General features: G+C 23.3%; 4 protein-coding genes across 28 annotated transcripts in view; 3 read left to right on the top strand and 1 right to left on the bottom strand.

The window, feature by feature from the left end:
* Positions 1-109: 109 nt before the first annotated feature.
* LOC107997713 (uncharacterized) lies at positions 110-6254 on the top strand. The gene is made up of 4 exons (XM_017056487.3): positions 110-283; positions 3017-3064; positions 4879-5037; positions 5987-6254. Exons 2-4 carry the CDS (start codon positions 3023-3025, stop codon positions 6170-6172), a joined length of 387 nt encoding a protein of 128 aa, XP_016911976.1. The 5' UTR covers positions 110-283; positions 3017-3022; the 3' UTR covers positions 6173-6254.
* A 1380-nt stretch (positions 6255-7634) lies between these two features.
* On the top strand, positions 7635-16380 carry LOC107997770 (E3 ubiquitin-protein ligase SMURF1). Of its 5 annotated transcripts, none has more exons than XM_017056601.3 (13): positions 7635-7826; positions 8773-8811; positions 8884-8992; positions 9067-9200; positions 9345-9609; positions 9683-10149; positions 10237-10486; positions 10559-10719; positions 11169-11359; positions 11439-11836; positions 11915-12375; positions 12436-12626; positions 12701-16380. In XM_017056601.3, exons 1-12 carry the CDS (start codon positions 7772-7774, stop codon positions 12621-12623), a joined length of 2718 nt encoding a protein of 905 aa, XP_016912090.1. In that variant the 5' UTR covers positions 7635-7771; the 3' UTR covers positions 12624-12626; positions 12701-16380. The 5 variants fall into 5 exon arrangements, with proteins under 5 accessions (XP_016912090.1, XP_061938623.1, XP_016912089.1 ...); XM_017056600.3 differs by having other exon boundaries at positions 7639-7826; positions 10556-10719; XM_062082640.1 differs by lacking the exon at positions 7635-7826 and adding an exon at positions 7833-8146 and having other exon boundaries at positions 10556-10719.
* A 455-nt stretch (positions 16381-16835) lies between these two features.
* On the top strand, positions 16836-19767 carry LOC107997774 (THO complex subunit 1). 4 transcript variants are annotated; one of them, XM_017056610.3, is made up of 9 exons: positions 16852-17013; positions 17106-17798; positions 17878-18125; positions 18273-18299; positions 18371-18670; positions 18746-18895; positions 18974-19121; positions 19217-19450; positions 19527-19767. In XM_017056610.3, exons 1-9 carry the CDS (start codon positions 16978-16980, stop codon positions 19680-19682), a joined length of 1992 nt encoding a protein of 663 aa, XP_016912099.1. In that variant the 5' UTR covers positions 16852-16977; the 3' UTR covers positions 19683-19767. The 4 variants fall into 4 exon arrangements, with proteins under 4 accessions (XP_016912100.1, XP_016912099.1, XP_016912098.1 ...); XM_017056609.3 differs by having other exon boundaries at positions 19214-19450; XM_017056611.3 differs by lacking the exon at positions 18273-18299 and having other exon boundaries at positions 16836-17013; positions 19214-19450.
* A 739-nt stretch (positions 19768-20506) lies between these two features.
* Positions 20507-24026, bottom strand: part of LOC107997743 (collagen alpha-1(XVIII) chain) — a 324989-nt gene continuing 321469 nt past the window's right edge. For 14 of the 18 annotated variants that reach the window (XM_017056538.3, XM_017056542.3, XM_062082620.1 and 11 more), the window contains 7 exons: positions 23924-24018; positions 23736-23828; positions 23260-23382; positions 23142-23156; positions 22780-22974; positions 22547-22662; positions 20507-22207 (listed from right to left, as the gene is read on the bottom strand). In XM_017056538.3, coding sequence (XP_016912027.1) covers positions 21913-22207; positions 22547-22662; positions 22780-22974; positions 23142-23156; positions 23260-23382; positions 23736-23828; positions 23924-24018 — 932 coding nt within the window. In that variant the 3' untranslated portion in view covers positions 20507-21912. The remainder of the gene's footprint in view (positions 22208-22546; positions 22663-22779; positions 22975-23141; positions 23157-23259; positions 23383-23735; positions 23829-23923; positions 24019-24026) is intronic. The other 4 variants (XM_062082618.1, XM_062082636.1, XM_062082621.1 and 1 more) reach the window with 1 other exon arrangement.

Here is a 24026-nt window from a genome sequence, read left to right as displayed (position 1 = left end):
ATTTATTTTTGAAATAATGAATTTGTAAAAAGATTTGTAAAAAGATCATACAATTGAGAGACACTAACAGAGACGTCATAACATTACTAAAGGCGAGACTACTCACAATATGCGTATGTAAAAGATTGTGTAAATGTAGCCGTGCTTCAGTCTATGGTAAAAATCGGAATTGAACGCTTCTTCGTAATCGGTCTTGACGTCTAGTCTAATCCTTGACGAACTATTGTTTTGTGAAAATCTACTTCCGATTAAACTGAATTTAATTAATTTAAATTGAATAAAAGTAAGTTTATTTTCAACGTAAAAATAAAATAAGCTAACTTCAATTTCACAAAGTATTTTAACTATTAAATATATATTAAAATTAAATTCTCAAGAAAAATAGCATCTAATTTTATATATTAAATAAAAAAATTGCGTTTAAAAATTGTGATAATATATGTTGGATATTAAAATATGCGAGATTAAAATGCATAGCTTTATTTTTTTTAAATTTATTATAGAAAATTGAATGAGAACTTATGAAATTAATGGAAATTGTTATGAAACAAATTGTTAAGATATAAGTATATGTGTGATAAATGTTGGAAATAAAACATCATTAATAATTTTTTGCAATTATTATACTGATCAAAGTGAATTAATTAATTTTTGTTAGTATTGACAAATAAAATTTTTTTTCGTTGAATAATGTATAATTAGCTCATTTAGATCATGATTTTTTTATAAGTTTTTTTGCCTTAGCATATAAAAGTTTCTATTACGATTTTGTATGGATTCATAGTACAATTTTGTGTTTTATAAGTTATGATTAATATAGATGAAGTATAATTTTTTACAATTTATATGCATTTATGATTCTATTTTAATCAACTGAAAAAAAAGTGTATAACATTTTAATAAACTTTGTAATTTAAATTTTAGATAAATAAATATTTAGTTTAAATTTTACAATTCAAAATTAATATTCAAGTTAAAAAAGTTTAAAATTTACTATAAATATTTATCTAATAAATATAATAAAATAATTATATTTTATATTCACACAATTAATCGTTTTGTTTTAAATAAAACAATCAAATATTTACTTAATTTAAAATATACATTTAAAATATTTTATATTATATTAAAAATTTAAATACGAAATGGAAAACATTTCCAATTTGTAAGATTAATTTTTATTTATTATCAAAGTGATTACAATTTATTTTAATAATTATATTTTAAACATCGGGTTATTTAGAGTAACGTGTAAATTTTAAGAGAAAAAAATAAATAAAAAAATAAATGAAAAAAAAATCACATGAAAAGAAATATGTTAAAAATTTGAGTCAAGGTTTTTAGACTAATGTAATGATCATACGAGTGAAAGTACAACTTTCCTTTTAGTAATGAATTTTGTACACATTAGTGATTTTCTGTTTTATTTATTTATTTTAATTTTTGCAAATTTTTGTTTTATAAATTAATTTCTAGTTTTTTCTATTTTGATAAATAAATTTATATAAGTTTTAATACTTGTATTATTAAGATTTATTTAATTTTTTTTCTTCTTTTTAATCACTAGTTAAAACATTAATTTTTCAGTCATACGATTCTTCACTTAATGATAGTATAAACTTATGAATAGAGTGTTAATATTTTTGCTAGATTTCTTTTTATCCATCTTTGGAATTATATGGATAGACTGGTTACCATAAAAGACTATTCATTCGACTAACTTAGCTACGTGCAAATGTGCCAAATAAATTATTTTGAAATATATTTTAGTAAAAGTTTATTGTTGAAAAATTTAAGATATATTTTTGTGATATTTTAAAGCTTTAATTTATTAAATTATATTATTAAATAATGTATTAAATAAATTAAAATTAATATTAGTAAATATTAAAAGTAATAAAAATTGAAACAATAAATTATAAAACAATTTAATGATTAATTTTTAAAATGGAGACTAGAAAAAATATAATATAAAAAAAGTTAAATTTTTAAAATAATAATCTTACTAAAATCATCAAAAAGTTATTTATTAACAAAATATATTCAAATTAAAATTGTGTATCAAAACACTGTTTTTATAAGTAAACAATTCACACGTTAATAATATACAATTCACACGTTAATAATAGTATAAAATCTAGTAAACGCATATATGTAATTTGTGCCAATTTTTTACGTTTAATATAGAATTTGAATGAATAAGATGAGTCAAAATAAAAATATAAACAATTGTCTATGCGATCTATATATGTTCTAAAGATTTATCAAATGAAATGGTATTATGTATTATATATTTTTTTTTATCTAAATTATGAGAATAAAAATTATTTTATAATTATGAAACGAATAAACCATTATTAATTTATTAAATTAATAAATAAAAAAAATAATTAATAAAAAAATAATATTAAATGCATAATTAACAATATGAAATAATTACTGTTATAGATAATTAATATATAATTAAAAAGAATAAATAAACGTACTGATTAGAAGTTTGTTTTATTAAAAAAAATAATATAACTTCAATTTAGAATTCATTTGTTTGTTTCGTTTGCTTTGAAATTGATTTACAATTAATTTGAATAATTATTATTATGAATAATTTAAAATTATATTATTAAAAATAATAAAATTCATATTTCAATAAGATTAAAAATATAAGAAACTTATTAATTTTAAAATATATCAATCATTAAGAATATAAAGAATTTCTATAATTTGTTAATATTATATTAGTAGTAAGTATACAAGAAATTAATTTTAATAATTATTATTAATTTCAATTTCTTAAATTTATTACATATAGAAGTATAATAAATAAAATAAAATTTTATATTACATTTTCTAAAGAAAAGGAATTAGTTATATCTGAGAATTAATTTAGAAGTTATTAATTTAGAAAAAATTAATATAAAAATTAAATTAATATCATAAATTGATATATATCACTATATGAATTTCTTTTAAAGCTTTTAAAATAATAAATTTTTAAATAATTTTTTTTTACAAATAGATTAAGATGGGAATGAACAAGGCTACTATCTTCAAAGTGGTGGAATTGGTAAGTAGAGAAATAATTTTAAATTAAACAAAAATTTTATTCTTTAAATATCAAAATTAAAATAGTAAATCTACTAATATTCTATCTAATATTCTATCTAATATCTTATTTAATATTCAAATCATAAATCAATGGTAGATTCTGAAATTTTAGAGAATTTTCTCTATCAGAAAATGATATAATAATGATTATTGAGCATCTCTTCTTGTTATAATCACACTTCGCAAATCACATTCTGGAAATAAATTATTATTCAAATTTTTATTACGATTTTTTAGCTATGATACATCGTACAAACTTTTACGATTTTGAATAAACTTTTTTATTTATTCTTTAATTCAAAATTTTAATTACTTTATTTTCTTTTTCTTATATAATATATTATATTTTTGATTATTTTAAATTGGATTTTAATTGGTAAATTTACTAAGATTAATTTTATTATTAATATTATTTATTGTTTGAAAATTTTCAATTTAGTTATATATTATGAGTTAGAAATTATAAATAATTTATTAAGAAATTAATGTGTTACAAAAATTAATTTATTACATTATTAAAATAAAAAATTATGATAATGAATCCTTATTCTTGTATACTTTTACTTGTACATAAAAAGAAACGTTAGAACACTTTATCATTATAAACGTCGCTATAGAATTTCAATAGTAAATGTTTTATCTTTTTTCATGAACAATACATTCATTCGTCTTTATTGATCCAGTAAAACAATTCAAATAGCGAAAACAATTAAAAGTATTAAAAATTACTAAATATTTTCCAATGACTTTATTCTATCGATCACACAAGATAATCGAAAGATATCCATAAATAATAAAAAATTAAAAATTCTTATTAAAACATTGAATCATTGTTATTAAAAAGAAAAAGAAATAAAATATTTCAAGAATTTTTTTCGAATCAGGTTTGAACAAATTGAATATATGACGTAATGTTACTATGCAATATAAATAATGATGAACAGAGCTCAGAACATGTTATGAATATAACATTAAGAATGGCGAGAGAATACTTTCTATGAAGAAATATTTATCATCAATAATTGGATCTCTGTTCAAAATTTATACTCTTGCAATAGAATTGATTTTTTATTCAAAGCACGATAGTTGAATTTTAATAGATTATTTATGATGGTATTGATAAAATCGATATATATATACTTATATATACATTATATATATATTATTTGCTTCGTCATGATACAAAATCATGATAAATTTCTGCTTAAAATTTATATTCTTGAAATAAAATCTTCTTAGAGTACAATTATTGAATTCTAATTATGATATTAATCGAATCTATGCATTTATTTATTAATCTAATCACTTTAATTATATAATAAATCATCTATATATAATATATAACTTATAACTTTTTATAATTTAGTTTTGTTTTATATTATTGATTATATTAGATTATATAACATTGTATATAAAAAATTCAAAATTTTTGCGTAATAGTATTATTGCATTAGAAATTATTACATTAGATATATACTACCGAATAATCGAATTTTTACAATTAATTCAAATTCAAAAAATGAATAAACAACAATTTTTCATAACAATGCGATTTTAAAACTATATGTAAACTATACTAAACTATACTGAAAATTTAATGTAGTCTGTTAAATGATAATATAGCATTACTAATATTTGAATTAATATATTTATATGGATTTATAGAATAATTTAAAGATATTGAAAAAATTATTGCAACTAATATATACTTTTAAATAAATTTTATATTTATTATTTATTCATTTATATTTTCTCTTTTTTTATTATTTTCAGATAATAGTATGCGTTCTTATAGGATTACATTATCATTCCTTCAGTGATAGTAGTTTAACCAGTGCCTTTGTTACAATGGGTACCTTTGGTGGGTATTTAATTATCCTTGTGGGAATATGTCTTGGAATTATCCTAGGAGCTACTATTGATCATCGCTTGGTAAATCAAAATTATATTTAAATAATTTCATATGAATTTTTTTATAAAAAATATTATTTATATACATTTTTCTATTTTTTTATGATTTTTTTTTAAATTATATTTTTAAAACTATTTTTTAAACCATTAGAATCATAGTAAAAATATATTTTTACATCTAAATATTTTATAATACTTTCATATTAATTAATATTGTAATAATAATATTACAATGAATAAGCGAAATGATAATAAGTTATTTGTAATAATTTATAAATTATTTTCTATAGTTGTAATTATATTACTATATAAATTTTGATATAATAATATAGAAATAAAATATAAAATAACTTAATAAATATTTTTCTTGATACCATTTTTTTTCTTGATATAAATTAAATAAATTAAATTCATTATCAAATATTCAGAATTAGTATCAATATTAAGATTATTTATCTACCAAGTTATTTTATCTATATCTTTTATAATAGTTTTCGACGAAATATTTATATTTAAGTTAATAGTTATAATTTTTTTTACGTGAAAGCAATTATCGAAACGAGCTTAACAATTTATAATGACCATTCATTATTATTGAGATATAAAAAATAAAGGAATTTTCTGAAATTCTTTTTTGATAATATATTATATTTATAATATTACAATTTTGTTTCTAATAAATGGTATTATAAAATTTCAAAAATATTTTTCTTTTTAAAAATAATTTTTGTATTTTAATGAATTTATTGTTTCATAACGTAGATTTTTCATTTTATATAATATGAAATAACTTATCATTATCAATTTAGAAATATTAATAATTTTTTCATTGCGAAAATCATAAATTAAAAAAATCTATTTAAATTATTATGTTCTTCTTTTTTTATAAATTTTTATTTACAAGAAAAAATTAAAAAGTTTTATATATTTAAATGATATATTAGAATGATAATTTACGAAATTTTTGCAGGATTTGTTTTTCTCCATAGTCGGTTGTATTTTGTTCATCATTGCTGGTGCTCTTATCCTTGATCACTTCATAAACGCAGTTTATCGAGGGAATTTTCGTAATACTGGTATCGCTAAAGGATGCATCAGTATAATTCAAGGAGTTTTGTTTTTGATAGATGCAGTGTTCGCATTCCGAGGAAATTAAAATACAAAATATTTTAAATAATATTAGACACTATATAATTATAGATTCATTTTTAAAGATGATAATAAAAAATTAATAATAATTTCGTTTTAATAAATTATTGCTAAAGATCGAAAGAATTAAAATTTATTTTTAATAAAATCTAGAAAATTTCGAGAAAAAATAAGACGAATGTTATAAGCATTATTATTAGCAAAATGGATATAACATAGAAGAAAAGAATATATAATATAGAAGAAAAGATTTGTATAGCTTTTTGTGTTTATTAATTAAAACAAAAATTTGTCTTTAGAAAGATTCTTTTCACATTATGATAATTAAGTAATTTTTTATATTAAAATCGTATCGGATAAGAAACAGTAAATTATGCAATGTATTTGAAAGCTTAAAACCAAAAATTTTAAATTTATACTTATATTATTTATACTATTATTAAATATACTATAAATATGTCATTATGGAGTTTAAAGAAATGATTTAATTTTTTAATGTATCATTAATTATATTATTTTAATATATTATTTTCACTTTATTTAAGTTTATTAATGTTTAATATTAATTAATGCTTATCTTTAATTTTCAATTGTAATTGTAATTGTTTCATGTTTAATTAAATTTTTTAAATTCAAGTTCAAAATATTAAAAATTTAATTTTAAAATTTAAAACTTTAACTCAGAAAATTAGAAAAATTTAGAAAAATTTTTAATATTCTTTTAGAACAAGCAATTCCTTTCTAATATAATATAAGGCCAGTGAAATCATTGTAATCGTGATTATTGCATATAAATTAAGGTATGACCACGAGCTATGTAAATTATATTTTCTTTTTTTTATAATTTTATATTAATAATCAATTTTTTGTAAACATTATAATATTCTTACTGATATTCGACTTAATCATTAATTTCTAAAAATATCAAAAATATAAATTTTAATATAATATAAATAAATAAATATAATGTATAGTGTAAAATTAAAATATATAATTCGATAAAATAAATTATTTATTTCTTTTTTAAATATGTTTTACATTAAATGAGATTTTGTTAAGAAAAATATATTTTTTTTATTCAATATTAGATATATTATTATATATTAAATATTATCATTATATAAATATTTTTTAATATTAAACGAATTTTAGAAAAAATTAAAATTTTAAAAGTTTATAACGTAATAAATGAAAATTAATTTATTGCATTATGAAAATTTATTTTAAATGAAAAATGAAAATTTATTTTTTGAGAAATAATTTATGGAAAATAATCTTATTATAGAAGATATTTATTATATTGCGTTAATAATTTTTAATATAAAAAAATATATTTATGAATTAATTCTATATAAATATTATTATATAATAAATTTGCGATTTTATTTTAATCATAATAGTCTAATAGATCGCAATTTGCTTTCGATATATTTCGAGACGCTTGAATCGATAAAAGTTTGAGTCGATATTGTTGGTAAGATCGAACAACTGCAAATCGATTGTGCATAGTTGCGTGTGTGCAGATTGCACCGCCGCTTCGAGCAGCAGTTTTATTTACTAATTAGAGTGCCGATGTTCGGTAGAAAGTGTTAAATGTGCGTGGAAAATGTCGAATCCGGGCGGTAGCAAGAGGAACGGGGCCATGAAGATTCGTTTGACGAGTGAGTTTATTAAGAAAAGATGATGAATCTAACGAGAGAGGAGCGTGAAAGTCGGCCGATAGCCAACACGCGTTGTGATCTTTCTCATCTTGATTTGTTATGTGTCCCTTATGTAGTCCTATTATAATCCTTACAGGGGGCTGTTTTTGAATAACGTCAAAATTGTTATGAATATCATATATTATTCAATTAGTATGAGAAGAAAAATACGCAAAAAGATTTGACTAGGGTTTTCGTCCTTTGGTTATGGCAACTCCCTATCAGAGGTCAAGACCCCACCGTGAGCACTCCGGGAGATCATAGACAAGATGTTAATTTTGGTGAACTTGTCATACCCGCATTAATTCTCCCTCAATAATTAACAACAATCAGAAAATATAATATATTATGAACATTTTTTATTTAAAAAATGTTTTTTATTAATTGATTCAATGGAGTATATTACCGAGCTCATAATCGAATGTGAATAGGTCTAATTAACAAATGTCAGATATGTAGTAAAGCTAATAAAAAGCTTTAATATTTTTTAAACAAATATATGATTAATATTTTTTATTTCAAAATTGATTTTAAATATGTTAATTTATGACTAGTATCACTGTATCATTTATAATAAAAAATTTTTATTATTTTTATAATAAATTATTTTTCTTGTATAAATCTTTATTAATTTAATTAAATTATATATTATTATCTAATATTCATCAAAAAATATCAAATAATAAAATTAATAGATACCAAGAAGATATTAAAATTAATATGTACATATATTATGAATTTATTTTCTATAAAATTATTATTCTATAAATTATTATTATGTTATTTTTCTCTTATTATGGATGTGTGTGGACTTGATTATTATTTATATCATATATTTATAAAAATATATATTTATAAGAATATATTAGTCAAAATAAACTTAAATATTGATAATGTATATTTACAGTTTTATGTGCCCGTAATCTTGCCAGAAAAGATCTATTTCGTGAGTATTTTTTATATTGAAAAGAATATATGTTGTAAAAAATATGTTGTTAAAGTAAAAATTTTATTTCAGGCCTACCGGATCCTTTTGCTAAAATAACTGTTGATGGTTCAGGTCAGTGTCATAGTACACATACATGCAAGGCAACTCTAGATCCCATGTGGAATCAACATTATGATCTGTAATTACTTTTTAATTATAATATAAATATAATTTTCTATGTATAAAATTACATGAATTCTTAATATTCTACAGATACATTGGAAAAGATGATGGTATTACTATATCAGTTTGGAATCATAAAAAAATCCATAAAAAAAAAGGTGGAGGATTTTTAGGATGTGTACGAATATTATCCAATACAATTCAAAGACTCAAGGATACAGGATGTAATTATTATTTTATTTATTTATTTGAATGCTATGCTATTATTATATTTAATTTATTAGTATATTATAATTAGTATATTATATTATAGTATATTATATATTAGTATATAATATATTTAATTTTTAAATTTAATTATTTTATAGATCAACGATTAGATCTTTGCAAAGCACATTCAGATGACACAGATGTAGTTAAAGGAGAAGTTGTAGTATCTCTTTTATCACGAGACGGTCATAATGGTGCTGTGAGTAATACAGTGGGTCATAATGCAGTTGTTGATGTTCTTGGAGATCTGAGTTGTCCAACTGATTTACCAGATGGATGGGAAGAAAGAAGAACTCGAAGTGGTCGACTTTATTATGTTAACCATTATACTAGAACTACACAATGGATTCGTCCAAATGCACGGTAAGTTTTGTTTTTTCAAAATTATTCTTTTTATATGACTAAATTTATTTATAATGTACATTATAATTAATAGACCTACCAATGGTATAATACCAACTACACCTGAACCACCACCATTACCTTCTTCTGAACCTACTTCTCCCAGTGGCAGTGGAAGTCCTCCTAATTTAAGAACTGAAAGTCCTACCAGGTGCGCACCTGAATGGAGTGGAGATGGAACACCTAGTAGAACACCTAGCAGAGATAGTTCTACTCCAAACACTCCAAGAAATACGCCTACTCAACAGCAAAATAGAAATACACAACAAAATCAACATAATACAAGAAATGTAACACCTGCTTCATCAAGAGAACGGCGACCAATTAGAGCAAGTGATGAACAAAATGGTAATCAAAATGGAAATGTTAGATCAGATCGTAGTATTAACAATGCTCAACCACGAAGGCCTAATCGAAGTAATAGAAATAGAAATAGTGTAATGATTAATAATGAAAGGAGATATGATCCTCCGCAACCACCAGATTTACCAAGAGGTTATGGTGAGTATTAAAATTAAAAAATTTTGATATATAAATGTATAAATATATAAATTGAATAAAAGATTATCAAATAAATGGATATTGTAGAAATGAGAAAAACGCAACAAGGTCAAGTGTACTTTTATCATGTACCAACGGGATCGTCTACGTGGCACGATCCTAGAATACCTCGTGATTTACCAGCAAATGAATTAGCAAATGAACTTGGACCATTACCGAGCGGATGGGAAATGCGACAGACCCAAAGTGGTCGTGTTTATTTTGTAGATCATAATAATAGAACTACACAATTTACTGATCCAAGATTATCCAGTCAAATTATAAGCAATTTATTAAAGTAAGTTAAAAAAATGAAAACATTTTAATTCACAATTATTTAATTTATAAAATTATGTTTTTATCATAGTAGACGACAAAATAGTACTAATCAAACCACGAGTAATTCAAATAATTCGGCAACTATAAATGAATCTACAGAAATAGAGACACCTGCATCTCCAAGTATTCAATGCAATATTGTGCAGCAAAGATCGAGAACAGAGAATGGAAGTAATAATAACTCCCCAACATGTAAGAATTTTTATTTTAATATTATACTTATAAAGTTAAATTTGTAATATGAATATAGAGTATATTATAAGATTGAATATATTTTATGTTATTAATATTTTATGTTATTAGATTGAATATAATTATGTTATTAATATTTTTTAAATCATAGATAGTTATCTATATAATCTATTTAATGCAATATAGACAATAATGTAATAGACAATAGAAATAAAATAAAACAAAACATAAAACATAAAATAAAACAAAAACATAGTTCTATTCAAATGTTCTTTCACTTTTGAAAATCTTATTTGTTAAAGTATACTATTATATATATTATATATTATAAGTATATATCATTATAATCATTTTTATGTATATTATATTTTTATAATATATTTTCTTAATATTAATTTCTTGGTTTTATAAATCTAACATATTTAAGTTATTTAATATATTTATTTTAGTGGAAAATACGTCAGCTCAAAATGCTCAAACTGTATCAGAATTACCAAAGGAACTAATGGATAATGAACTTTTGCCGAAATATAAACGAGATTTAGTGGCAAAATTAAAATGTTTGAGAGCAGAATTAAATGCTCTTCAACCTCAAAGTGGACATTGTAGACTTGAGGTATCAAGAAATGAAATATTTGAAGTAAGTGTTTAATTATATTTGATATTTGCAAAATTTATAATAATAATTTATAATATGTACATATTTTTTTTTTATATAGGAGTCATATAGATTAATAATGAAAATGCGACCAAAAGACATGCGAAAAAGACTTATGGTAAAATTCCGAGGTGAAGAAGGTCTCGATTATGGTGGAGTAGCTAGAGAATGGCTATATTTATTATCACACGAAATGTTAAATCCACAATATGGACTTTTCCAATATTCGAGAGATGATAATTATACACTTCAAATTAATCCAGATTCGGGAATAAATCCAGAACATTTATCGTACTTCCATTTTGCTGGCAGAATTATAGGAATTGCTGTTTTTCATGGTCATCATATAGATGGGGGTTTTACAACTCCATTTTATAAAATGTTGCTTAATAAAGCAATTACTCTTACTGATATAGAAGGAGTTGATCCAGAATTACATAGAAGTCTTACATGGATGTTGTAAGTAAAAAAAAAAAAAAAACAATAATTGTATATAATTTTTATTAAAAATTGTTAAAATGTTATTTTATTAATTAGAGAAAATAGTATAGATGGAGTATTAGATGCTACGTTTTCGGTAGAACATAGTAGTTTTGGAGTGTTAAAAAATCATGAACTTAAGCCAGGTGGTAAAGACATTCCTGTAACTGAGGAAAATAAAAAAGAATATGTTCGTTTATACGTAAACTATCGTTTTATGCGAGGAATTGAACAACAATTTCTGGCATTACAAAAAGGATTCCATGAATTAATTCCACCTCAGCTATTAAGACCTTTTGATGAAAGAGAATTAGAATTGGTTATTGGTGGTTTAGGAACTATCGATATTAATGATTGGAAGATGCATACACGATTGAAACATTGTACACCTGATACACCAGTAGTAAAATGGTTTTGGCAAATAGTAGAATCTTATGGAGAAGAAATGCGAGCTCGATTACTCCAATTTGTTACTGGAAGTTCTCGAGTTCCTTTGCAAGGTTTCAAAGCTTTACAAGGTAAATAATCGAATTAATGAATTATTTGATTTTTTTTTATAATGATACATATTTTTATAGGATCTACAGGAGCCGCTGGTCCACGATTATTTACAATTCATGCTGTCGATGCGCCAAGTGAAAATTTACCAAAAGCGCATACCTGTTTCAATAGAATAGATATTCCAGAAAGTTATCCAAGTTATCAAAAAATGCTTGATAAACTTACACAAGCAGTTGAAGAAACTTGTGGTTTCGCTGTTGAATAATAGGTAAAAACGATATTAATTCATTGATATAATGTATTTGCTTTTATAATTACTAAAATTATATATTTTTATAATAGGAAATATTTGTCGACAAATTTTACTGTCGTTAAATTAAAAATAAACTTTTGAAGTACCAAGAGATGTTATGTATGAGAATATGCAAAGAGTTAGTATTATAGAATGAAAATGTTAATACGTAAAAAGTCAGAAATAATCTGACAATGTTTTGTACAAATGATAAAATGGCCTTGATGGTTATAATGACTTCTAAGTGATTGTCGATTGGTACATTATGTGAACATTCTTGTGATTTACACACTTCGTCCATGAAGATTTTAATGAATGGTTCCTCAGAAGTTTTGATTATATTGGTCTTTAACTATTTATTATTCAATGACTGATAGAGATGTGCAAAAATTATAATTTCATTGAGGTAAATATTGATTGGCCTAAACTTTTATTTTATTTATATTAATCGCGTTTTCCATCTTAACTTTAGAATCAATAATTTACTTATTATTTAAGATTATCATCAAAGAATTAACTTTATTATTTTCGATAAAAAAATATAAAAATCATGCATGCACAAATATGTATGGAAAATGAATTCTTTCATATAATGAAAAACATTGTTCAATCAAAATACATTCATGTTAATATTTTATATTAAATAAAAATATTAAAAAAAAAGAAAGCATAAAGAAAGCAAAAAATAAAACAATTATTTAAAAATCTCAAAACAAAAATCTACAATATTATCTGCAATGAATTTTAAATCAATGAAACAATGTATTTCATTTTCGAAAGCTTTCAATTTCTGTTTAATCAAATGTAATTACAATATGCACAGTCAATTAATTCTATATTAACAATTTTTAAAATAATAGAATTTAGTAATGAATTAAAAGTATATACTCAAATTCATGTTATTATAGTCAAATATTGATTAAAAGAGTAGTGTGTGCTGGGAATTTAGTATTTTATAATATATTATTTCAAATTAATATCATTGCAACTAAGAAAAAAATATAAATTTCGTATATATCATAAATATGCAAGTGTTTAAGATTCTAAGAATAAATTTGATAAATATTTTTAATATTTAAGTTCATGCTGATTTTTACATAATTAATTTTGATTAAATCGATCATATTGATTCAAGATTATTAAACAAAATATTAAATTAATTTAATTGAAATTAACAAAAAAAATATTTTTATCGGTTGTGAAGAAGAATGATATGAATAGTCTCAGTATTAAAAATTATTATCATTGATATATGAACACTTGCTTCGAGGAACTTTGTAATGTAATCAGCAAATTTTATTGTTGCAGCACAATTTAAATTGTGCGAAAATTATTGTTGCTTGTTTAGAAATTAATAGTACCGAATGCGTTAACAATATGTAAATAGTATAATGTTTAATATAAAATTAACTCGAGCGTAAAATGTGTGAACCATATAATTGGTTTTTGCACAATAAAAACGCATCGGTTCTAACGTAGACTAAATCGTGAATTGTGTACATTAGCTTTAATTTAAAAAAATTGAACACATATTTAAGGAAAGAGTTTATTCGATTAGTTTATGTAAAGTTAAAAGTTTTATTCGAATTGACTCTTTTTGTTATAGAAGACCATAAAATAATATCTATACTTTACTAGCTTTCAGTAAAGCATAGAGAAAGACATTTATTTATCACAACAACCTATTCATTTAGTCTCTAGCATTTACTTTTATTGTAAAAAATATCTAACTGCTAATAGCACCAATCATTATTTTGTATTATTATTGCATTATTGTATTTTATTCTGCACGTAACTGTGATCAAACATATCGAGAAAGAGAAGTAGTGGGAGACACTTATGTAGAATTTATTTTAAATATATTTGTCTACTTGTGCTTTTTTAAACATTTATATCAAAATGTGTTTTAATAATTTTATTTAAAAAAAATCGTTGTATTTTATATTTAAATGTGCAAAAGTATCACCCGTTTTCGGTTTTGAAATACGGTCTGATTACTTTGCTCTCGCTTGTTTTGAAAATTTTACTATTAATTTCATTAATTATCAATAAAATTGGTAATGAAACAATGATATAATATATTATTCTTTGCATATTGAATGATATATAATAATAAACGAAGCAATTATTTTATTTAAATGATAAAAATACAACAATGATAGCTATCATTTAAATAATAATTAAATATAAGACAGTATTAAAATCCATGAATAATATTGTTGATTTGAAAATATTGAATCATGCAATATTATTCATATTTTTTTCATTTTATGATACTAATATTATAAGACTTAATTCAAATTTTTAAAAAGACTTAAATTTATCTTTATCTTAGATTTAAATTTATGTACAATATTTTTTAAATTGAATCATTGATAAGCACAATAAGAGTCTCCCACAGTTCTATTTTAAACTTTTTTTAATTTTTATTATATCTGATGGGAATAAAGGCCTTAATAGTGCCTTGGAGTTGATATCAATGAAAAAAAAATAACACAAATTTTATGCCCATCATATTTTGAAATAAAAAATAATATTGCATGCAATTTTAACAAAAACAATTATTAATTTTGGAAATGGTTTAAAAATGGTCATATGTAAATTTTATGAATATATGCATAGATTATTATAGAACAAATGACTTTTATAATTAAAGAAAAATAGAAAGGTCACCATTTAGAATAAAAAAGGCAAATATTGCCAAAGAAGTTTTAAATTATTCATATCTTTAAATATTTATCACATCTTAGAAACATTTTTTAATTCATTATCTTTTGCTATTAATAACAAGAAAGCATATATATATGTATATGTATATTGAAAATAATACGTATAAATATTTTATAAATAAATGATCTATAAATCGATAATGCAATAAATAGTATCTTAAAAAATTTTCATTTATAAACATATTTTACACATGTATAATCCAAAAGAATCTACATTTAATGTGAATCAGAAGAATTATTCACACTTTTAACTACATATCGCGATGTGCAATTAAATTTTGATTATTTTTTATGTAATTCATTAATAAAAAATGCTTTTAAAGCCTTTCAACAGTCTAATTATACGAAATTTAGCAGAAGACAATATTAATATGTAAGATACAAAATTTTAAAATAATTTAATACATATCATATAAACTAATTGTCACTGCGACATAAGATTTCAAATATGAACGTAATTTTAATTAAATTCAATAATCATTAATAATATCATGCATTACGGGTATAAATGCTCTCTTGAATTGTATAAATGTTAAATTCATAATAAAAATATATGGTGACCCGATTTCAAATTCCAAGTTAAAGTACATTGTATACTGTGCTCGGCAATAATAGAATTTTATTCTATCAAATAGCAGGATATTTTGCTAATATTTATCGATATTCATAAAAGAATAAATTTCCAAAGATTGAAGATAGAAATTTTGCTTTCTTCAAAAAATAAAAAAGGAAAATCTTGATAATAAGGAATCCTTTATTTATAAATGTGTACACGGATCTAAAAAAATTCTGTACTAACAAGTTATGCGCGAAATTTAAAAAAAAAATACGAATATGTTACACTGCAATTATTGTATTATTATTATTGCTATTATAATCATTGTTATTATCATTATTGCGCAAAATCTTCGAAACACAATTATTGTATATATATCTTTTCCTTTTGTATTTTGGATGAAATGTATATTTTAATAAAATATCCAAAGTATGAATTTTTTTAATTTCGTCTTTATATTATATATAACTAAAAACATATGTTTCTTTTTTTTTTCTTAATATATATTGTATGTTTTCTTTTATTAAAAATTTAGAAAATTACTTTCAATTATGAAAAGATTATTTAAAAATTTGGGATATTTAATTAAATAATATTTATAAGATAAACAAAATATAGAAAATTTATTTCCTAAATAATAATTTCAATTAGATATGTAAAATATTGAATAAAAATTTAACATAATTTATTAGTATTTAAAAAAATTGATATTATATTATAAATAAAAATGATAAAAATATAAATATATGAAATAATACATTATAAATATTATTTATTAAGTTATTTAAATTAATTTATATTTTTCTTTTTTAATATCTATTTAATATTGAAAATTATTAAATGATCTAGTAACTTTATCTAGTGACATAATTTATTAAACCATTGGTAGCATATAATATTATAATATAGAGCGTACTTCAATTTATTTGAAATCGTAGTAAATCTTGTGATGATTTATGTAATTATTTATGTGATGTTTGATATGTAGTACAAGAAAATTATTTTATATTTAAAATAAGTTTCTGAAAATTTGTTTTATACAATGGCTATGTTCGAAGTATTGAGAAAAGAATATAGTGTAAGAATTATAATATATATATATATAATTAATAATAATTTGGAGGTTATATGATATATGTATTTAAGTGATATTTTTATTTGCCTTTTTAGGATTATTTACAACAATGTTTTAAAGTATCAGATATACAGACATTTCAAAAGAAATGTACAGAACGATGTACAAATGATAGTGATAGAAAAGCTGCAATTGATCAAGCATTAAGGGACACACTTCTTGTAATATTATCTGAAAATGCATTGAGCAATGTGCAATTACTTGAAACTTATATTACATTTTGTATTGAATTATGTAGAAAAGATTTAGCAACTGCAAGTATGCCAGTGATGCTACTTGGAGATATATTTGATTCAATGACACTTGATAGATGTGAACAACTTTTTACTTTTGTTGAAAACAATGTAGTTGTGTGGAAAGAAGATTTGTTCTTTAGTGCTTGTAAAAATAATTTATTAAGAATGTGCAATGATTTACTTAGAAGATTATCTAGATCACAACAAACTGTATTTTGTGGAAGAATTCTTTTATTTTTAGCTAAGTTTTTTCCTTTTTCTGAAAGATCTGGTCTTAATATTGTTAGTGAATTTAACTTAGAAAATCACACAGAATTTGGTTCTGAAAAATCAGAAGGAGATGATTTAGAACAAATAACTAAAGATGATGATAAATCAGAAACTAAAGTGCCAATTGATTATAATTTATATAGAAAGTTTTGGGCACTTCAAGATTTTTTTAGAAATCCTAATCAATGTTATCAGAAAATGCATTGGAAAGTATTTTCAGCAGTAAGTTTAAATTTTTATATTAGTATAATTATATTTTTTGTCATATATTTTTTATTATCTTTTATGTATAATTTTTCAGCATGCTTCAAGTGTGTTATCTGCATTTTCATCTTTTAAATTAGAAGAACAACGTAATTATCCTTCAACATGTATTAAAATTGATTCTTCTATAGAAGGATCCCATAAAGAAACTCCTTATTTTGCAAAATATTTAACAAATCAGAAATTATTGGAGCTACAATTATCTGATTCAAATTTCAGGCGATATGTATTATTGCAATTTCTCATTCTTTTCCAATATCTTAATAGCACTGTTAAATTTAAAGCGTAAGTATCTATAATTTATATATATTTTTATATACTATATTTTATTACAATTGAATTCACAATTCCTTTTGATAGAATTGCACATTTTTAAATAAATCATTAGTAAAATGACTTTGAAAGCTATAAAACGATGTTTGTTTTCCAAAGCTTCCTTGCCAGTGGCTATGAGACAAGGTCTGCTTTCCTTAAATAGTGTTTCAAGTTATCAATATCTCAGAGTCTCAATAACTTTTGTATTTTTTAAGTGAAACACACGAACTGAAACCTGACCAAGTAGACTGGGTAAAAGCAACCACAGAGCAAGTGTATGCCTTATTGACAGAAACACCTCCTGATGGTCCTACATTTGCAGAAACTGTTAAAAATATATTAAAACGCGAAGAGCATTGGAATGCTTGGAAAAATGAAGGATGTCCAGCATTCAAAAAGCCAGCTCCAGATTCTAGCACTGATATAGAAGATTTAAGGAAACCAAAGAGACCAAAACGCAGAATTGGAGATGTTATTAGAGATGCTCAAACAGTTGGAAAATATCATATGGGAAAGTAAGCAATCATTTAAACAAATTTATGATATTTTATTTTCATATTAAATATGCAATTTAATTTTATTATTTGTAGCCCAGAACTTACAAAATTGTGGAATCTGTGTCCCAATAATCTTGAAGCATGTAAATCCAAAGAAAGAGATTTTCTTCCATCTTTAGAAACATATTTTGAAGAAGCTATTATGCAATTAGATCCCAATGCAATGGTAGAAGATGAATACAAGTAAATATTTTTATTACATGTGTATTTTATATTAAATTTAAAAATTTTATGTCGATTTATTTTTGTTATTTACTACAGGAAAGTAAATGATGGAAATTTCGGTTGGAGAGCATTAAGATTATTGGCTAGGCGTAGTCCCCATTTTTTTGTTCATGGGAATTATCCTATTAATAAACTTCCTGAATATTTAGAAACAATGATCAAAAAAATTGCTAAAGATCGTCCAGTAAGTATAATACTATTATTTTATTATTTCTATATTATTATGCTTATATATTAATATCTAAATTTAAAAATGAATTATTTTAACTTTGAAAGCAGACACAATCAGATATAAAATTAGAAACGGAAGAGACTCCACCACCAGAAGCAAATGATCAGGAATTTAATGAAGATGTTCTTAAACAAGATAGTGAACAAGTTGAAACCGAAAATACCGATACAAAAGGACGAAAACTAACTAAAGTGACACCTGAAATGGTAGCGAGATTGTCAGAGATTTTGAAAAATGATTGGAAAAAATTAGCAACCAAATTTGGTTATACAAGTGAAGAAGTAAATAAATATCTAAACGTCTAATATATATAAAAGAAAAGTTATAAGCTATAATTATATATTTTTTTTTTTTTAGATTTCATTTTTTCAAGGTAAACCAACGCCATATGAGCAATGTAAAAATATGCTGGAAATTTGGGCGGAAGAAGACGTTGACGCGTCGATGGAAAATTTAGCATATATCTTAGAAGGTTTAAAATTTACAGAAGCATTAGCTATTTTAAAATCTTAATTATCTTTTAAAAATATAATATTTTTAAAAAAAACAAAAATGTACAGTATGAATGTATGAATGAAACTTTTACAATTTTTTCTAATATTTTTTTATAAATCCTAATATTAATCCTTAATATCTCGAAATTAATACGTTCAGTTATATGTGGGAAATGACAACGGAGATGAATTCTATATTAAAAAAAAAAAATTTATATAAAATAATAAAATGTATATTTAATATGAATTTATTTTCAAATTATTGCTTGTGTAATTAATAATTTATGCATCTTCAAAGAAATTATTTGAGATGACATATGATTTCTAGTTTCAATATAAATATATGTCAAAAACAATATTATATTACGCACATATATAAATTTTTTTTTTTATTTTAGTATATGGAATCCATATCTGCTGTATTTTCCATATACAAATGAATATTCTATATACTTTAATTTTCAATAAGTATTAAATAAAAATTATTAATAAAAAATGCATAAAAATTATACTTACTTTTATATCATTGTGTTGTAATCATTTTAGCAATTATGAATAATTTCTTAGGATTTGAACAGTATATATTTAGTTGTTTGACAGAATAATAAAATTGTAAAAATTAAGATTTACATAATGTTTATATTTAATATAATAAAAAAATTAAATATTCCATATATATCTGTTCTTCCTTTGAAATAATTCGTATATATTTTAATAAGAAATAATTTTACTGATCTGAACGTAGCACAATTAGATCAATCCATTTTCAAATTCATTAGAGTATCGAAAATCGAATGTAATATCGAAGTCGCATTGATAAATCGAATTCGATTCAAGACTCCATTAAATGTACTTTCCGTTTTTTATTTAGAAAGACAATAATAAAGTGTACAAATAATACAAAATTTCGAACTAAAACGGTCGTCGGTGCAAACTATATCGAAATATAATTGGTTTTATATCGGTACGTCAAGATCTACATTACGGCATCGAGGAAATTTTCTTTCTTTATTTTCCAATATGAAATTCATTCGCCAACAAGCATGCTGACAACCTAAAGGTATAGACCGACGTTTTCTCTATCTAATCGTAATAAATTAGTTTAATATTAGTAATATATCGTATCTTCGAATTATAGACACTGACTTAGACTCGATTTATGCTCGATGTAAAAGCAGAGGCCAACGACGATTAAGACAGCGATAGCTTATGAGTGGTAACGTGTTTCTTTTTGAACAAGAACTATACGTAAGTTATAAAATATTGCTACATATATGCCGAATAATTTTCGAAGCATAATTCATAATTATTCACAATTCAATTTCTAAATAATTCTTTTGCTGCATATACATATATTACGTCTATGGATTTGCAGCTTTATACATTCATGCAATTATGTATATAATACTATCGCATCAAACGTGTCCGCCACAAATTATACACAGAGCATAAATCCGGATTCCAAATGCAAAAAACTCAATAATCTTTTACGGAATCCTTTTTTTCTTTTATCAACTTGTTTCTTACATCTAACATACACACTCATATGTATTGGCTAAAGTGTAAATGCAATTCGATTGCGGGTATGAACTCCGACATTTTTATTAGGTCGTAAGATAATCATTAGTTTATCTTCTTTCTTTTTGCTTCGTTTTTTTCTTTTAATACCTTAACTGTAAATTGTGACTCGGGTGAACATCTTGATCACGCTTCGAAGAATCTCCTCTCTGTAGCAATGATATAAGTACTGGACGTTTATTGTGATGTAGAGAACTCCTAATAGCGTCGAGTTTTTATTTGACACTTGATAATGATGACGGATTAAGAGTATAGGCGAAGTAATTAATATGAAACACTGATTAACGATGCCTAAACGATCAGTCTTATTTCTTAAAGAGAGAACGGAAATTCGTTTAAAGCGTTGGTTAATGACTCGTTAAAGATATAATCTTGTGAATTACAAGTAAATTTTATGATTAGAAATGAGATGGTATGTTACATTGCATTTAGTTGATAAACTATGTTTGAATGCTTGTTTTATGTTTCTTTCTTTTTTTTTCCATTGTTTTTCGCTAGTAGTTAATCAAACAGGAACAATATATGATTTACTCATCTCAATTTCTATTTATACAATGATGCTGTTATCAAATAGTTTATGTTAAAAGATAGAGAAAGAAGAAAGAAGAAAAAGAAGAAGAAGAAGAGAGAAAGAAAGGAATAAAAAGATTAGGAAGGAAATGATATAAAGGTTAGTCTTCCATCAGAGAATCCAAGTATTCCTTGTAATCGTTTTCCGACATCTCATCCTCGTCCTCCGCAATTTCGACGTTTCTCCTCCTCCTTGTGGTCTCGCTGGTTACTTCTATACAGAGTAGTGCGAACTTGTTGTCGCAAGAATAACGAACTTGTTCCAAGAGGCGTCCTCCTGTTAACGGTGATCCTAATCCGTAACGATCTGAACTACTTGAATGCCAAGCATCACAATACGTGTCCATTGCTCGGTCTCCTAATTTATGTGATCCATGCCATGCCACTTTTTCTGGCCTGAAATGTCAGAAAATGATAATTATAATAAATTTGATAGAGTTATAATGTTACAATATAATTTTAATCGAATCGTTTAGATAAAAATATTTGTTTTAACAATATAATATCAATATAACAATATAAATCTTTCTTTTTTGAAGTGATTTTCTATTAATCTTTATTTGTATCCTTATTGTTTAATTTCTTCTTGGAAAGATTATAATTGTTATAAATTATTAACATTTTTCAATTGAAAAATATAAAATTGTTTTATTCAAAAAAATTCATGTTAGATATAGATCTTCTAAAAAAATTTAAAATTTTTTCTTCTATCGATGTTATTCCTATCTTATTTACCATGCAAAATCAGTGAGGATATTTTTCCCATTGAAACTGTAGATTCTTGGGTTTTGTGAGAAATAGGCCCCGTTTCCGTTGAACATTTCCTTCCACGAGTTGAAGAGAACGTCCCCCTGACGAATCAAGAAGTATTTTGTAATATATATGATACGTTCATAGAAAATTACTTGAAAAAATTTTTCACAAATAGATTTTATATCAGAATTGATGTATTTTAGACAGTAAATTACTTTTATGTTAACGATAGGCAAATCTCGATCTCCGAGCCTCACGATGCTGTCAACATTTTGAACTCTAGAGCTGAGGAATGCGCGGAATGTACCCCTCAAACCAGCTCGCTTCGCTTGTCGATAACAAGCGTAGTCAGCTCCTCGTACACCGTGCATGTCCCCGGTAAAGGGTTCGTTCAAAGCAGCCATTCGTAACTGAAAATTGTAATATAAATATAATATTCTTGTATTTATTGTTAGTATATTAGGAAACGAAAAGAATATAAAAATTTTCTACTTCGAAAACGAAATGAAACGAAGCATTTTTAACAACAAAAATTAAAAGGAAAAATACGAGAAAATTAATCGTGTTAATGTCTTACCATTCGTGGATACCACTTCGTAGTAGGAAAATTATTCAATCAAAATTAAATAGTATATTAGTTTAATTTTTATCGATAAAATTTTATGCTCAACAGGATTAAGATACAGAATACTCACTCCTGTTCCATCTGCTTTTACGGGTATTTGATTGATCAGATTAGAAGCCTCAAAAGGTGGATTCACTGGGGGTGGTGATGTAGTTGGTGGTGCTGGTGTAGTTATTGGTAAAAGTGAGCCCAACTATGCAACATAGTATAAATATTTTGAATTGGAAGGATACTACTAAATAACTGAACACTAGATTAAGGATAAGATTAAGGAATTTAGATTATCAGAATAATTTCAATGATGATAGAAGGAAATTTTATTTAACAAGATATATTTTAAATTAATAATCGAATATTTTAATTTATAATCTATTTAAATTAGAAATATCAAACATAGATATATATTAATTCAATGATATGATTTAAATTTGAAAATTTGAATTTAAGGATACATTCTTTTGTATCTTTTGTTTAGAATTTACATAAATTTTTCGGATAGTGTATAAAAATTTTATGATACAATATATAGAAAAATTTTGTACTAACTGCAATGTATTGCCAGCCATTGTTCACTCTAACGAGTAATGCTTGTTCGTCTATAATGTAAGCTAATGTTCCAACTGGACTCACGGCAGACATCTAGAAATATAACAAGATTAAACTATTTATATAAACTATTTATATATTATTCGAAATTATGCAAAATGAATTTTTAAGCGGTAGAATTGATTTACTTTCGTCATAGCTTCGGTATTTTGAAAAGTTACTGCTCCTGGTACAATCTTCGTTGTGCTTTCGAGAGGACCTCTGGTTGCGGTTGTTCCAGCACCTTATAAA

Source organism: Apis cerana, linkage group LG11 (genome assembly GCF_029169275.1).
Source record: "Apis cerana isolate GH-2021 linkage group LG11, AcerK_1.0, whole genome shotgun sequence".
Lineage (NCBI taxonomy): Eukaryota > Metazoa > Arthropoda > Insecta > Hymenoptera > Apidae > Apis > Apis cerana.
Note: the sequence above shows the minus strand (reverse complement) of the source record. Positions and strands in the feature narration are given on the sequence as shown.